Below are 14,792 nucleotides of genomic sequence, written 5' to 3' on the forward strand. Positions count from 1 at the left end.
AAGTACTTTAGCGACATGACTGGTTTTGTGGTTGACAGGGTCCTAAATGCTATTTTTGCTGCAATACTTACCGGCCATTTGGTGATATCATCAGGCCACTCATGAGGAGCTACTGAGGCCGGCTCTATACACGTCCTGCCAAAAACACAGCACAGTCTTGTGTTTGAGATGTCTCTGTGAAAAGTGTCAACTGAAGTACGGAGTGATGCCATGTTCCCTCACCTGGGGTCCTGATGACACACAGAGCCGTACTCCCGGTTCTTCCCCTCCAGCTGAGGAGTGCTGGGATGCTGAGGCCACTTCACCCACACAGCCAAAGTGCTCTGAAACAGAAAGAGGAAGACGTCAATGGCCTGACAGCTTCTCAGTCAGGTGAACAAACATATAATCTAGAGAGTCTGCAGCTCCTGAACTTACAGAGCATTCCTCCTCTAAGGACTGCAGACAGCCAGAGCGGTCGTTGCGCACGCAGCAAGCCGAATTTCGCTCCAGTTCTCGCTTTTTTTTAATCAGTTCGTGTACCTGGTTGTCCTGCCGCATACAAGGGGAGAATTTGGCTCCCAGATGAATCAAGGCTTCCTGATAAGAATTTTAAATGAATACGTTAGGAAAATGATTTGTTTGACCATAATCAGAGTTGCACTTTTGAGAGCTGAAGACACATCTGAAAATGCAATGCAAATTTAAAAGTATGTTTTAATGTTTTAAAATAAAAGACACAAAGACTGCATTTATTTGATCAAAAATATTATTGTGAAATATTATTACAGTGTAAATTCACTAAATTCACATGACACTTCAGAAATCATACTTATATGATGATTTTCAATGTTGAAAACACTTGTGTTGCTCAATATTTTTGTGGAAACCAGGATGCATTTTAAAAGATTCTTTGATGAATAGCAAAAGAATTAAAAAGCAGCATTTCTTTGAAATCTAAATGTCTTTTCTCTTACTCAATCGTATCAACTGAAAGCATTTTCTGCATTCTTGCTGAATAAAAGTATTAATATCTTTAAAGATAAATTAATTAATAATTTAAAAAAAATGTAGTGGTAGTGTATAACAGAAAAAAGTGATTTAATACAGACTTTTGATACACATCATCAAAGTATTTAGGAAGTAACCACAAAAACTGGAAAGTTCAGCAATCACCTTTCAGGTTCGTGATACATGATGTTTTTGTGGTTACTTTCTAAATACTCTGACCTGAGAAAACTGATCATCAAGATCGTTTTTTAGACAGAACTTCAGATCAGATATTTGTTCAATGATAACTTAAGCTCCTGCTCATTGACTTTAGAGAGGGATGACTCACCGAACTCGGTCCAATCCAGAAGTTCTCTTGCTGCACAAATTTTACGTTTTCATAAACGCCTTTATTTCTTAGGACCTTTGTGGGGGGAGAATCAGAAGTGTTGACAAACACCAGATGAGGTAAGAAACAGGAATAGAACGTCAAACATGCTGGACCTTTTGAAAACATATCAGCACTCACCGAATCGACGGTTTCATGCTGGGAGAAGCCCACTGGTGCAATGCCATAAATACACACTGCCAAAATGGTGATGAGTATGTGAACAAATGTCATCCAATATGTAAAGAAAGGCCTGAAAAACAAAATAGAAACCACCTCACATTATAAGCATCTCTAGAAGTCTAATAGAAGAGTTTGAGCTGAACTCAGTTCTCAAACCTGTGGTCATCCATGTCCTCTATCTGTTGTTTCACGTAGCTGTCGATGCGCTTGCGATATGTTCGATTGGTCAGCTTTCCCACCATGCCCAATCCATATGGCCTCTTCTCTCGTGCGAAGAGCTTCTTGACTGGCACGGCTATCCGTTGTCCTCTCCGCTGACCTTTCACACTCACTACCTCCTGCTTCAGGCGCACTTTAGGGGGCGCAGATGTTCCCTCTTTAGCCTTCCGCCAGCCGCGCTCTAGAGGCCTGTTTGAAGAACAGGACAGAATTATAGAGCTTTTATATTTTACGTTAACGTTTATGTATTTAGGAAACGCTTTTATCCAAAGCGACTTACAGTGCATTCAGGCTATACCTTTTTATTACCAATATGTGTGTTCCATGGGAATCGAACCCAGAACCTTTTGCGCTGCTAATGCAGTGCTCTACCACTTATTATTACATTATTATATAGTCATAAAACAATACCTAAATCAGATTAATTCATATTTTATTTATTTTAAGATCTTATTATGCCAATAAATAGTCATCAAATAGGATGATTAATCTCCTGTGAGGAATTAACTGCATCCGAAAACTGCTTTTTCTATGCTTTCACTACTCTTAAATACACTTAGCAATTTTTGTTATAATTAATATATTTTTAATTTTATTATTACTTTTCATTATATTATTAAGATATTAAATATGAATATGAATTAATCATATTTAAGTAGCACAGGTGTATTTGTAGCAATAGTCAACAACACACTGTATGGGTCAAAATTATAGATTTTTCTTTTATGCTAAAAATCATTAGGATATTAGGTAAAGATAAAGTTTCATGAAGATATTTTGTACATTTCCTACTGTAAATAAATCAAAACTTATTTGTTTGTTTACTAATATGTATTGCTGAGAACTTAATTTGGACAATTTTAAAAGCATTTTTTATATATATATATATATATATATATATATATATATATATATATATATATATATATATATATATATATATATATATATATATATATATATATACACATCTCGGCCAAATTTTGTCCTTATCCTAACAAACCATACATCAATGGAAAGCTTATTTTTTCAGATGATGTACAAATGTAAATAAATAAAAAATACTTTTATCTCTGGTTTTGTGGTCCAGGGTCACAAATATGTTTTCACTTCTCATATATACAATTTTATAAACGAATACAGTATATTTAAAAATGTACTTTTAATATTATTTTATTAGTATTCTTAAAATATGAAATATTATTCTTAATTAATTGCATATTAAAATATTATAATAATAAAAAATATATATAATTTTGAATTATTAATATGACATATATCTGTAATTAAATGATATCGCATACTTAAAAAAAGTATTTTAAACAAAGTTAAACTCTCTAAATTTCTCTGCAATTAATAATCGTCTACTATACGTCTTGATATAGCAACACGATCACTGTGGGAGGGAAAAGGACATCATATAAATGCTTTGTGAATCTCACAGCATCAAGTGACTCCTCTCTAACTCGCTTTTATCCAGCGCGCTGCCCGTCAGCTCCGACTCGTCCAGCTGTTTGCTGTCCACGTCTTTCATGGTCGAGTCTGATGGAGACTCAAACACCTCATCGTGAAAGGTGGACATCTCCTCGTGCATCAGGGCGTCCTGAGGCCAGACACACCATAAACACACACACTCCAAAAAGTCTCCAAAGAGCAAATGCATGTGCCATTTTTCCGGTCTGCTTACCCTGGCGAAGAACGATGTGTCGAGTTCATCTGGAAAGTCCACAACATCTTCCTCAATAAAGCTGGCAGGTGTGAAGCTGCGCCTGTGAGCTCGTCTTAGTGTGCCCTCACGCAGCGAACGACCCTTAAAACACACACAAACAGACACTTTATCAGCATAGTTTACTACACAGTAGAGAAAGTACTTGCTATAAATACCTTAGACTATACACTAAGAAAAAAATCAATACAATGTGACTGAGACTGTGTTGTGAGACCTTTGAACTGTATATTCTGCTTCATGTTACTGGTCATTTATTTTTAAGAATGAATGCACACATTTGATTTATCTGTAGTGTCCTCATGAACTCAAACGACCTCAGATGACCCTTCGCTAAGCCCCACCTTACAAATGTAACTGAACAATCCTGCTTAGCAGCTGTTCTCATTCGACGTTATCAGACAAGCTTCTGCTCTGCTCTAATGTAGGTCTGTGTTCACTTATAGTGAACCAAGAAGCTGAGACAGGATGTAGATAAACCTGCATATAAATCTGGAAGGTCATTCTGTGAATTAAAGATGTGTTAACTATGTCTGGACACAAACATTTGCTCCAAGGTCAGCAGGGAATAGTGACCATTCACTGGCCATTGGAAAACCTCTATTGGTTATTTGCAGTCATTTCATTTTACATTTTTAAAACAGTGGGTCTCATTCGCTAACCGAAAAACTGTATATGAACGATTCATCGAAAACTTTAGTACTAAAATTTGTTCTAGATATATGAAGGAATTTAGGAACAACTGAAACCACACAAACACAATAATCACATGCTCTGGATGGCTTTATAAAATAAACATTTAATCTTAAATATATTTCATCATATAAGGAGAAAGTATGAGATGAAAAGTTGCACTGTAGAGACCCTTATATGAAGATGTTTTCAATGTACACCAAATTCATTAGCATTAGAATGAGATTAATAACAAATGTCTGTGAGTATGCGTTGTCAAATTAGGTAGAATTGTTTTTTATGTGTTAGAGAGTTTGACTCCTAATCCTAAGGTTGTGGGTTCGAGTCTCGGGTCGACAACACCACGACTGAGGTGCCCTTAAGCAAGGCACTGAACCCCAACTGATCCCCGGGCGCCGCAGAATAAATGATGCCCACTGCTCCGGGTGTGTGCTCACAGTGTGTGTGTGTGTGTGTTCACTGCTCTGTGTGTGTGCACTTAAGATGGGTTAAATGCAGAGCACAAATTCTGAGTATGGGTCACCATACTTGGCTGAATATCACGTCACTTTCACTTTCATTTGAATATTTCATGCAGTTATTAGCGAATGAGACCTATTGTTCTAGAATTATTTAACAATTTCTTCTAAGCTAAAACCGCAGATTTAAATGCTTTGTGCTGTTCCATAAATGACAAAATCTTGAATTATTTCTGTGGGATGTTTTAAAACATGTCAAACATGAATTAGCAAAGGGTTAATAGACCATTAATCAGGTTAGACGCCATACTGAATTTAACACAGCTGAAAACGAGGCTGTTACAGTCTTTACAGTGTCACACACTGTCTGTATAAAGAGCTTAGATCACATAATTTGCACATAATTTGTTTTGGTCTACTAAAGTTAAACTACAGTACAGTCATTTTAACACCGTGTACTTCAGTCCCTCACAGCCTCGTTTTCATTCCTGTCAAAAATTAAAGTTGGCACTAACCTGACTATGGTCAATTATTTTATGACTTTTTTGTTTATTTTGTCACAAAATGTAACTACATTATTGTCCAGATCTTATATTACATTTGGACGTAACGGAGAGAGGGGCTCAATGTAACACCTTTTGACTTCCTCAGTTTGTGTAAATCCACATGGGGTTGAGAGCATAATTTTTTTTATCCACAATAATTGTATCCTTGTCTAGTACAAATATGTCGCGTTGTTTCATATTTACAGTGTGTAATTATTTTTATATTTTCCCTCAAAAATGGAAGTTAAATGTGACAACATAGGTGGGGTACATTGTAACATCTGAGGGGCATGTTGTAACATCTAAAATGTAGAATCTTATTTTGGGGTTTGACAATGAACACATGGCAACCATGCTTGGGACGTTTCTTGAAAATAATAACTTCTGAACACTAAACATTGACCGTCAGTCTTTATTCACCTGTTTCTCGTGGTTTCTCATCTAAACTGATAAATAACAGATTGGAGATTAAAATAACAGCAGATTTGAGTCATTTTAAATGAATACTAACACCTGAGATGAAAAATCTACTTAAGCCAGAAATGTACTTTTACGATAGTAAAATAAATGTTCCGTGATATCTGTAAAAGATTGTGAATTTTGGCACAGTTTTTCTCTTCATAGTGTTGATATGGCAACTAGTAAATAACACAAAATGTGTTTTGCTGTGGAAATATTAACCATGTGTGTTACAACAAAACTAACTAAATCTGACTAAGAAGGCATGAAGACATTAAGATGTTATAGACATTAACATCATGATATTTTGCAAAGCTCATCTGAAACAATGTGTGTTTTGAAAAGCGCTACACAAATGTCTTGACCTCTGACCCAAACCAGACCAGAAACTAGTCTAGTTATTACCAGAACATTTCCAAATGTACAAAGTCCCCCGTAACACAGGGTCTGATGATGCTTACCTTGACCAGAGCCGCTGCCGCCCTGAAGCTCATCTTGGCCACAGACTCGCGCTTGCGTCTGCGTGGGATGCGGTTCAGGCCCGAGCGGGAGCTGTTGAAGGACCAGAGGGATGCCGCGCCGGGGGTCATGGGAGTTTGAGGCACACTGAAGCCATCTACCTCCTCCACCATGCGAAACGCACGTCCTCGTGCCAACGGGTCCACAATCTGAACCAAGAGAGCATCGTTAAAAAGAACAACAGGTACACACAAAGCACTCCAGTGATGACTTCTGCTACTGTACCTTCTGCATGCCATGCTGAGATGAGGGCACATACAGAGGCGGAGGGGTTTCTGTGCTGGTCAGGGAGATGTTGTCCTGGCTGGGCAGCTCCATCTCACGGATCACCTGAGGCTTCAGCTTGCCGTAGCGCATGCTGCAGTGTCGCAGACTCTTCCTCTGCCATTTCTGCGTGGCGTCGCCGTCCTTACTGACCCCGAACCAGTCCGCTGTGCCCCTGAGAGCGATCGACACAACCCTTGTTCAGCTTGAGCTCGCTCATCCCCAGATCACATGTGATCCCTGACTCTCTCGTGTTTCCCTGCACCTGTGCACTAAAGCATGTTCTTGCACAATATCTGGACAACGCAATGGTAGTTAATGTGTGTCACACTGTCTCCTCCCGATTATGTACAAATGGAATCAAGGAAATTTGGGTGAGGTAACTCTAACAAACTTTTAAGGAAATAGAGATGGGGCATGCCCGGGCATGCTTCAGAGTAAAGTCCTGTCACACAAATGAACCCATGCGCACATACACACTGAGGAACATTAGGCTGGAGTCTGACCCGTCTGCACAGCTGCTTGGCTGTCATTAAAAAAACTAAAAAACTAGGGAAACATCTGCCTCATAATGTCTAACGGTTGACATGTTTTCAGCTAAGACTTGTGTTTCAGTCAAACTGATCAAATGATATAAACCAGTATAAAATAAGAATAGAAAGTTCAGCTGTCCAGCACTGCAGCCTCACCCACAAAATGAATCACATTTTATGAAATGAAAATACTCTGGGGTGGTCCATTACAAAAACACACCATGGTAACTATTACAACAACTGGAGTTGAGGAATTATAAATAGATTTTTATATTTTCTGAAGAACAGGGGTGGTTTCGAGATACAGAATGAATCACAAACAAAAAAAAATTATTTAACATAAATTGTATGTGCATTAGATTATTAAAGAACAGGCAGAATAAATGAAGGAAACTAATTGCAACTATTATTAATATTATTATTTATAATAATAATAACAATAATAATTATTATTATTATTATATTTTATCTATTTTTATATCATGACTACTATTAATACTACTGTATTATTATTGTTTACTAAAATAACAAAAAAGAAACATATAAATAAAGAAATTATCAATATACTGCTTTGACATAATAATAATAATTATTATTAATTGATAATAATTCATATGGGAGGCCATTCAGTGTCTGAAATTTTCTATCATTATGTTTTATTTATTGTTTATTTATTTTTCAGATTTCAGTTTTATTTATTTTATATATATATATATATATAAATGATTATGATATCTCAGCAGAAACTATGGTTAACAGAGTACTTTTTGTGTGTGGTAAAGTTGTAATTGAGAAGTCTAGGAAGTTACACATTTACTAATGATATTTTAGATCAACAATAAACTCCTCAAGACTATGCATATATGATGTATATGATGTAATAAATATCTGTATTTCCCTCCTGGACCACAAAACCAGTTATGATGTGCACGGGAATATTGGTAGCAATAGCCAACATTGTATGGGTCAAAGTGATTATGTTTTATTTTTATTTCTTGCATATGATCTGATTTTCTAACTATTTTTTATTTTTTTCTAAGATTTTCAAATAGTTGTATCTTGGCTAAATATCGCTCTAACAAACCATACATCAAGCTTATTTATTCAGCTTTCAGATGACATCTATCTAGATTAAAAAACTGCCCCATTTAAGTCCAGGGTCACATACCTGATTGTAAAATTTTAATAAATACTATAATGGTATAATAATAAAAATAAAACAACACTGGTTTGTATATCCATTGTTGTCCAGTATGAACTACACTGGCTGTCTATACATAGGACACGGTTCACTAGAACACCTGGATCAGCATCACACACACAGAGTAATCTAATCTCATCTTTCTGACTCACAGGGGATGGCAACAAACATGGCTCAAATTGAGGCTTATTCTGTTTCATCTGAAAGAGTCTGGGCACACCGCACAAGAAACCTGAAGATGAATGTGTCGTGGGCTCATATAGCGGTATGAAGTATTGGAATGTTTTCTGTGATAAGCTCAATTCAGTTTTGGCAACAATGTGCCGTGCTGAACTCATAACGGTCAGAGACAGTGAAAGCATGTGGTGATAAGAAACCTCATTTGTCCCTGACAAAAGACCGAAGTCATGAAAGACATTGACAACTGCTGAGAATCACAACCATGTGAAAACATATTCAGTGATTTCAGCCAAAATCATTCCTGATGTAACATGCACTGAGGGAGAATGTAGTTCTCCAATAGTGGTGTAGTGAATACAGTTTTGGACAGAAAGATTATAGACTCAAACACCACAATGGATGACCTCTGGCTGGACGTCTGTGAGGCATTAAACCAGAAAGTGACCAGTAAACAAGGCTGTATTATATGTGCCAGCCATTGCTGTCTCTTTTAGCTAATGTTTACCGTAGCTCTGACCAAGCATGCTTACAATACTTGCACATTTTCATAGTCATACTATATTTAATTACAAGCCTAGACCCAAAGAAAACCTCAAGACATACAAAAACGGTCATAAACTAGTCTGAGTTTGTGTCAGGGTTCCCAGTGTAGCATATTGCTAAGCTAACAAACCTATACTTAAGCAGTAAAAATACACAGCGTACACATTTTATAATCTGCCGTTCAGAATCTAGGCGTCAATGCAATTTTTTCTTTCTTTTTTTAAAATAAGATGTGAAATATCAATTTAAAATAATAGTTTTGTATTTGATTACATTTTTAAACATAATTCAATATAAAGATATTTTCAGCATCATTACTTCAGTCTTCATTGTCACTTCCTCCAGAAATCATTCTAATATGATGATTTGAAGCTCAGGAAACTTTTAAAAAGTATTATTATTAGTGTTGAAAACAGTTGTGCTGCTTAATATATCACGGAAACCGTGATTTATAAAAGCATTTTTTAGGATTCTTTAATGAATGGAAAGTTCAAAAGGACAGCATTTATTCATCATGCAAGTATATTTTTACATCATACATGTCTTAAATGTGTTTTAGTCAATTAAATGCATCCTTGTGGAATAAAGGTAGCAATAAAAAAAAATAAAAAAAAATAAACCCAACTTTTAAACATATAGTGTACATAACCTTAAACTGCTTTAACTGTTAATTTTAATGTTTGCTTTGGAATCAAACACATTTCCAAAATGTTTTAATTACTTTTCCTGTGATTTGTAAATACAGAACACATTTTTTTTTTTTTTTCAGATTGCACTGCATTCACAAACAGCTTTTTCATAACTAGGAAAAAAAATATCCACTATGGGAATTTCCATTATTTTCCAACAACTTCTGTTGTGGGAAACCCTAAATGGTGCATATTAGTAATATGAAGCTACCAAAAGTGTACATATTAGTAGTTAAATAGCGTATAGGATTAGTTAGTGGCAGCCTGTGTGCCTTATGTTCCTGTGAGTATGTATTGTAAATGGCAATGGATGGTCTTTTACATGGGAACAACTACTATTACAACTGTAACACTGAAGATGACTGACGAGAGATGGTACAGTGCCACGTGAACAGGTTCCCCCTGTGTGTGTGTGTTGTGTGTGAGAGCTCCCTCGCCAGGCCTCCTACGCTCCTCTGTACCTGAGCAGGGTTCTGGAGAGGGACTGGTGCCGTCTGAAACTGTGCCGCCCTGCACGCTGACCCTTAATGGGCACAGTGTTAATCCTCTCAAAGTGCACCCTCCTGCTGCTGTGGACGGCCCGAGAGGACGGAGGGCAGGAGGAGAGGAAGAACAGGACGAGGAAAAGAAGCAGAAGAGAAAAAGAAAAGAGTGAAGGAGAAGAACTGGAAAACAGATCAACAAGAGCCAGAGAGCAAGATTAGCAAGATGAGCAGAAGCAGAGTATTCCAGCAGGAGGGTTATTATCAGTGAACTAGTGTGCACGAGTTAATGAGTAGCATATGAGGGAGAGACATGTGCTAGTCACACATACACACAAGGATGCACAGAAATACACAAAACAAGGCTGACAACTGGTGTCGTCCACATAGAAACCATGTAAACAGGCCCACAAACACTAGTTCTTTTCAGATTTGGTTTATCACTCATGAAATGGAGCCATGAAATGAGGAATTTCAAAGCCTCCGGCACAGGAATCACATGCACATTCCTATCACATCTCAACTCAAAACAATCTCAGCAAACAAACCATAAAAAAGCCTGGCAACATTGGCCTGCAACCAGAGAGGTGCTACAATGCTGACTGCAGAATCACACTCGATTCACAGATGTAAGTTCAAGAACAAATGATGCATTATCATAGGAAACATTAATGCGCATTCATGCAATTATAACTCCTACAACAAGATTAAAACACCATGAAATGAATGCTGGTGTGGTCATTTAGCTTTGTTCCAAAATGCAGTGAGCTGCATTCTAAAGAATTGGTTACATTCACCGCAGTTTGATGAATTTTCACATTCGAAATCTAGCCATTTAGATATGTGTTATGGGGAATTTCATTTTGCTAATGTATCTTAAAGGGATAGTTCACCCAAAAATAAATTCTGTAATTATTTTCTCAACCTCACGTCGTTCCAAACACGATATAGTTGATCAAATTCGAGAGCTTGCATAGACAGCAACACAACTGATACGTTCAAGGTCCAGAAAGGTAGTAAGTACATCATTATAATAGTCCATTTCAAATCAGGTGTCCTGCCATAAATTTATGAAGATACGAGAATACTTTTTTTGTGAACAAAGAACTGTCAAATACATGCGTCAAAGACACATAAATGAAAAAAATGTTGAATAAATTGTTATTGTTTTTTTCTTTGCACACAAATAATATTCTTGTAGATTCGTAAAATTAAGGTTTAATCAATGATGTCACATGGACTATTTTACCAATGTCCTTGACCGTGGTAGTTGTGTTGCTGTCTATGCAGGGTCATAAAGCTCTTGGATTTCATCAAAAATCTCTTAATTTGTGTTCGGAAGATAAACAAATGTTTTACGGGTTTTTGGGTGAGCTAATCCTTGAAAGTAGCATCCTAACTCAAATAGAAGCCATGGTTAATTTTCGTAAGGGGTGTCACTCTAAAAGCCTAAACATAATAGCAGACACATATTAGGGAAAAAAAAACAGTTTTCTGTGAAATAATTGCGTTAATCATATATAAAATGGCATTTTTCTCACTCATGTTATGTGACTGACTTCTCAAAGGACACACACAATGCCGCCAAAACCGTTTGGACAAGTCTTGCTATAAAACGTCTATTGAGACAGCTTACTAGGTTTTGGAACAGAGTTCGACCTTTGGAAAGGATGTGAATCTCAAACCTAACGGCTTCTGTAAGAGCAGATGTGAGTAACAGCCACATGTAATGCCTCTCCTACCTCTTGATGGTTTGTGTGATTGAAGACTGACGCTGGAAGGCAGCTCGCCGGGGGTCGAAGAGGTCACGAGGAGGAGAGGGGAGATGAGACGTTTCCACAGGCATACTGACGCTGCGATGGAAATTATGCCTCTTCAAGGGCTGTAAAAGAGAGATATGGACAGGTTTGGAAACCAGAGGTACACTATGCACTGAAGATGAGGTAGATAACGGTGCTTGTACCTGAACAAAAGCTGGCGCTTCGTCCACGGACACCTGAGCGGTGGGAATGTCCAGTTTTAGCCATGGCGGCTTCTTGCGCTGCAGGCTGCTGGTGCTGTCTCGTCTGGGTTCAGCCATGCTGCCTGCCTCTCCCTAAACCTGCCAGCTACACAGAGAGAGAGAGAGAAAAGCAGATGAAGAGAGAGGTGGCTTCTCAAAAGACCTGCACAGTCTGTCAGTAAATCCCAAATTCAAACAGTTACTCTTCAATGTTGAGGCTCTGTCATGCTGATAAGGTTCATGACTAATGTAGGGATTGCTCACATTGCTCACTGCACAATATCTGCTGTATACTGCCTCAGGGCTCAACAATCATTTTCAACCATTTTCTCTTGCCAATATTGTCATGAGCTCCATACAACAACTAAGGCTATTTTTAGTAACACATTTCTATACATGCCACATAAAGATGTACATTTAATAAGTCAGTAAGATCAAGCCTGCTTAAAAAGAATTTGTTTTAAAGCACTATATTTAGATTTAAATGTATTGTAATTATTCGTAATATAAACCATACACTTTTGTATTTAGAAGAAGTATATTATGCTGCATTTATTTAATAAAAATACAGTAAAATTTGTAATATTGTGAAATCTTATTATAATTTGAAATAAGCTGTTTTGTATTTAAATATATTTTCAAATGTAATTTATTTATGTGAGGCAAAACTGAATTTTCAGCATCATTACTTCAGTCTTCAGTGTCACGTGACACTTCAGAAATAAGTCTTACGGTATATGTTATATCATGAATATTTACTCTTAAAAATTGTTGTGCTGTGTAATAAAGTAAGGAAAGTGAAGTGTTTTTATTTTTTTATTTTTCTGATGGACAAAGTTTGAAGGACAATATTTATTTGAAATTTAAGACATTATTTATTTATTTGAAATGCTTCCTTGATGAATAAAAGTATTGATTTCAAATAAACAAATTAAATACAACTTTTAAATAGTCGTTTAGCTCCAATGACAGTTATAAATTTATAAACGCACTTTTGAATACAAACATGTTTGTTCAGTAGAAATGCAGTACATTACTGCTGCATACTATGCACAATACATTATGCCATTCTTAACATATCTAATGTCTAATTAAATGTCCTTGCTAAGCCACAAGATGGCAGTCTAAAATCACCACAAGATGTGTGAGAGCCCCAAAAGCCAGTAAACCCTCCTGCTGCTGAGGAAACCACGAAATGTAAATAAATAACCGTTTTCTCATATGTCTGCATTCACTCAACATTCACAGAGCCACTTAACTGACTAATAAACATTTGTACTGTGGGGGTGGAAAAGTTTATTGTCAATAGATTAAGCCTAAACCAGTGGCTTTACACTACCCTCTCATTAAAAGTGCTGCTTTCTGGCGAAGCAGGAATTCAGTGAGAGGCCATCATTAGTGTGTCGTCCTGCTGCATGTTCCCACACAGCCTGAGCAGAGTGTTTTCCACATCACTGCTGCATGCGACCAGCAGCTGAAGAGCACTAAAGAGACACTCTTTCTGCTCTCTTCACTTCTCTGAATACTGCTTGTCAAGATGTCAGTTCAGCGCAGCCTGCTTTTCTACTGAATAGAGATCTGCTGTCCAACCTGAGACTGTTTGTGTGTTTTTGGGGCCGAGTTCAGCTCAGGTCTTCATGCTATCGGTTTTTTATACCCACTTCAGGTTTGTTATTGAAGAAAAACTAGTTTTTGTCTCATTTAAGTGATCTGGTTTGGGCTTTATCTTAATGCCTGAGCTTTTCTACTACAGTTCAGTTGATGTAAGTTACTTTCTATAAAAGTATCCGCCTAATGTGGAAATGTAAAGTGAAACATAATTTAATATGACTTAAGATATTATTTATTGTTTATATACTATATATATATATATATATATATATATATATATATATATATACTGTATACAGTACAGACCAAAAGTTTGGAAACATTACTATTTTTAATGTTAAATGTAATGTAAAGTTTCTTCTGTTCATCAAGCCTGCATTTATTTGATCAAAAATACAGAAAAACTGTAATATTGTGAAATATTACTGCAACTTAAAATAACAGTTTTCTATTTGAAAATACTTTACAAAAATAATTTATTCCTGTGATGCAAAGCTCAATTACTCCAGCCTTCAGTGTCACATGTAACATCCAGTCTAAAATAACATTTAAAATAATTGTTTTTAAATGTATTATACTTTAAACTATCATTTATTTCTGTGATGCAAAGCTGAATTATTATCACATGATCCTTTAGAAATCATTCTTATATTCTGATTTATTATGAGTGTTGGAAACAGTTCTGCTGTCTAATACATTTGATGAATAAAAGGTTAAAAAGAACTGCATTTATTGAAAATAAATAAAAATTCTAATAATATATATTCTAATAATATATTTTCTTTACTATCATTTTTTTTATCCATTTAACACATCCTTGCTGAATAAAAGTATTGATTTTATTTAAAAAAAAAGAAAGAAAAAAAAATTACTGACCCCAAATTACAGACCAGTAGTGTATATTGTTATTACAAAATATTTATATTTAAAAAAATAGCCTCTTTTTTTTTATTCATCAAAGTATCCTAAAAAAGTATCACATGTTCTGAAATAAAATATTAAGCAGCAGAACCGTTTCCAACTTTGATAATGAATCATCATATGAATAATTTCTAAAGGATCATGTGATAATGATCTAAAAATTCAGCTTTGCATCACAGAAATAAATGATCATTTAAAGTACAATAC

The 14,792-nt window shown here is 36.1% G+C and overlaps 1 protein-coding gene across 1 annotated transcript in view; it reads right to left on the reverse strand.

Annotated features, from left to right (window-relative positions):
* Positions 1-14,792, reverse strand: part of LOC113082006 (inactive rhomboid protein 1) — a 48,919-nt gene that overhangs the window by 6,346 nt on the left and 27,781 nt on the right. The window contains exons 2-13 of the mRNA XM_026253905.1: positions 12,015-12,159; positions 11,794-11,933; positions 6,385-6,598; positions 6,102-6,308; positions 3,447-3,569; positions 3,202-3,362; positions 1,697-1,948; positions 1,499-1,610; positions 1,319-1,393; positions 418-579; positions 223-323; positions 72-135 (exon numbers count right to left, since the gene is read on the reverse strand). Coding sequence (XP_026109690.1) covers positions 72-135; positions 223-323; positions 418-579; positions 1,319-1,393; positions 1,499-1,610; positions 1,697-1,948; positions 3,202-3,362; positions 3,447-3,569; positions 6,102-6,308; positions 6,385-6,598; positions 11,794-11,933; positions 12,015-12,131 — 1,728 coding nt within the window. The 5' untranslated portion in view covers positions 12,132-12,159. The remainder of the gene's footprint in view (positions 1-71; positions 136-222; positions 324-417; positions 580-1,318; positions 1,394-1,498; positions 1,611-1,696; positions 1,949-3,201; positions 3,363-3,446; positions 3,570-6,101; positions 6,309-6,384; positions 6,599-11,793; positions 11,934-12,014; positions 12,160-14,792) is intronic.

This window comes from Carassius auratus, unplaced genomic scaffold (assembly GCF_003368295.1).
Source record: "Carassius auratus strain Wakin unplaced genomic scaffold, ASM336829v1 scaf_tig00035533, whole genome shotgun sequence".
Taxonomy (NCBI): Eukaryota; Metazoa; Chordata; class Actinopteri; order Cypriniformes; family Cyprinidae; genus Carassius; species Carassius auratus.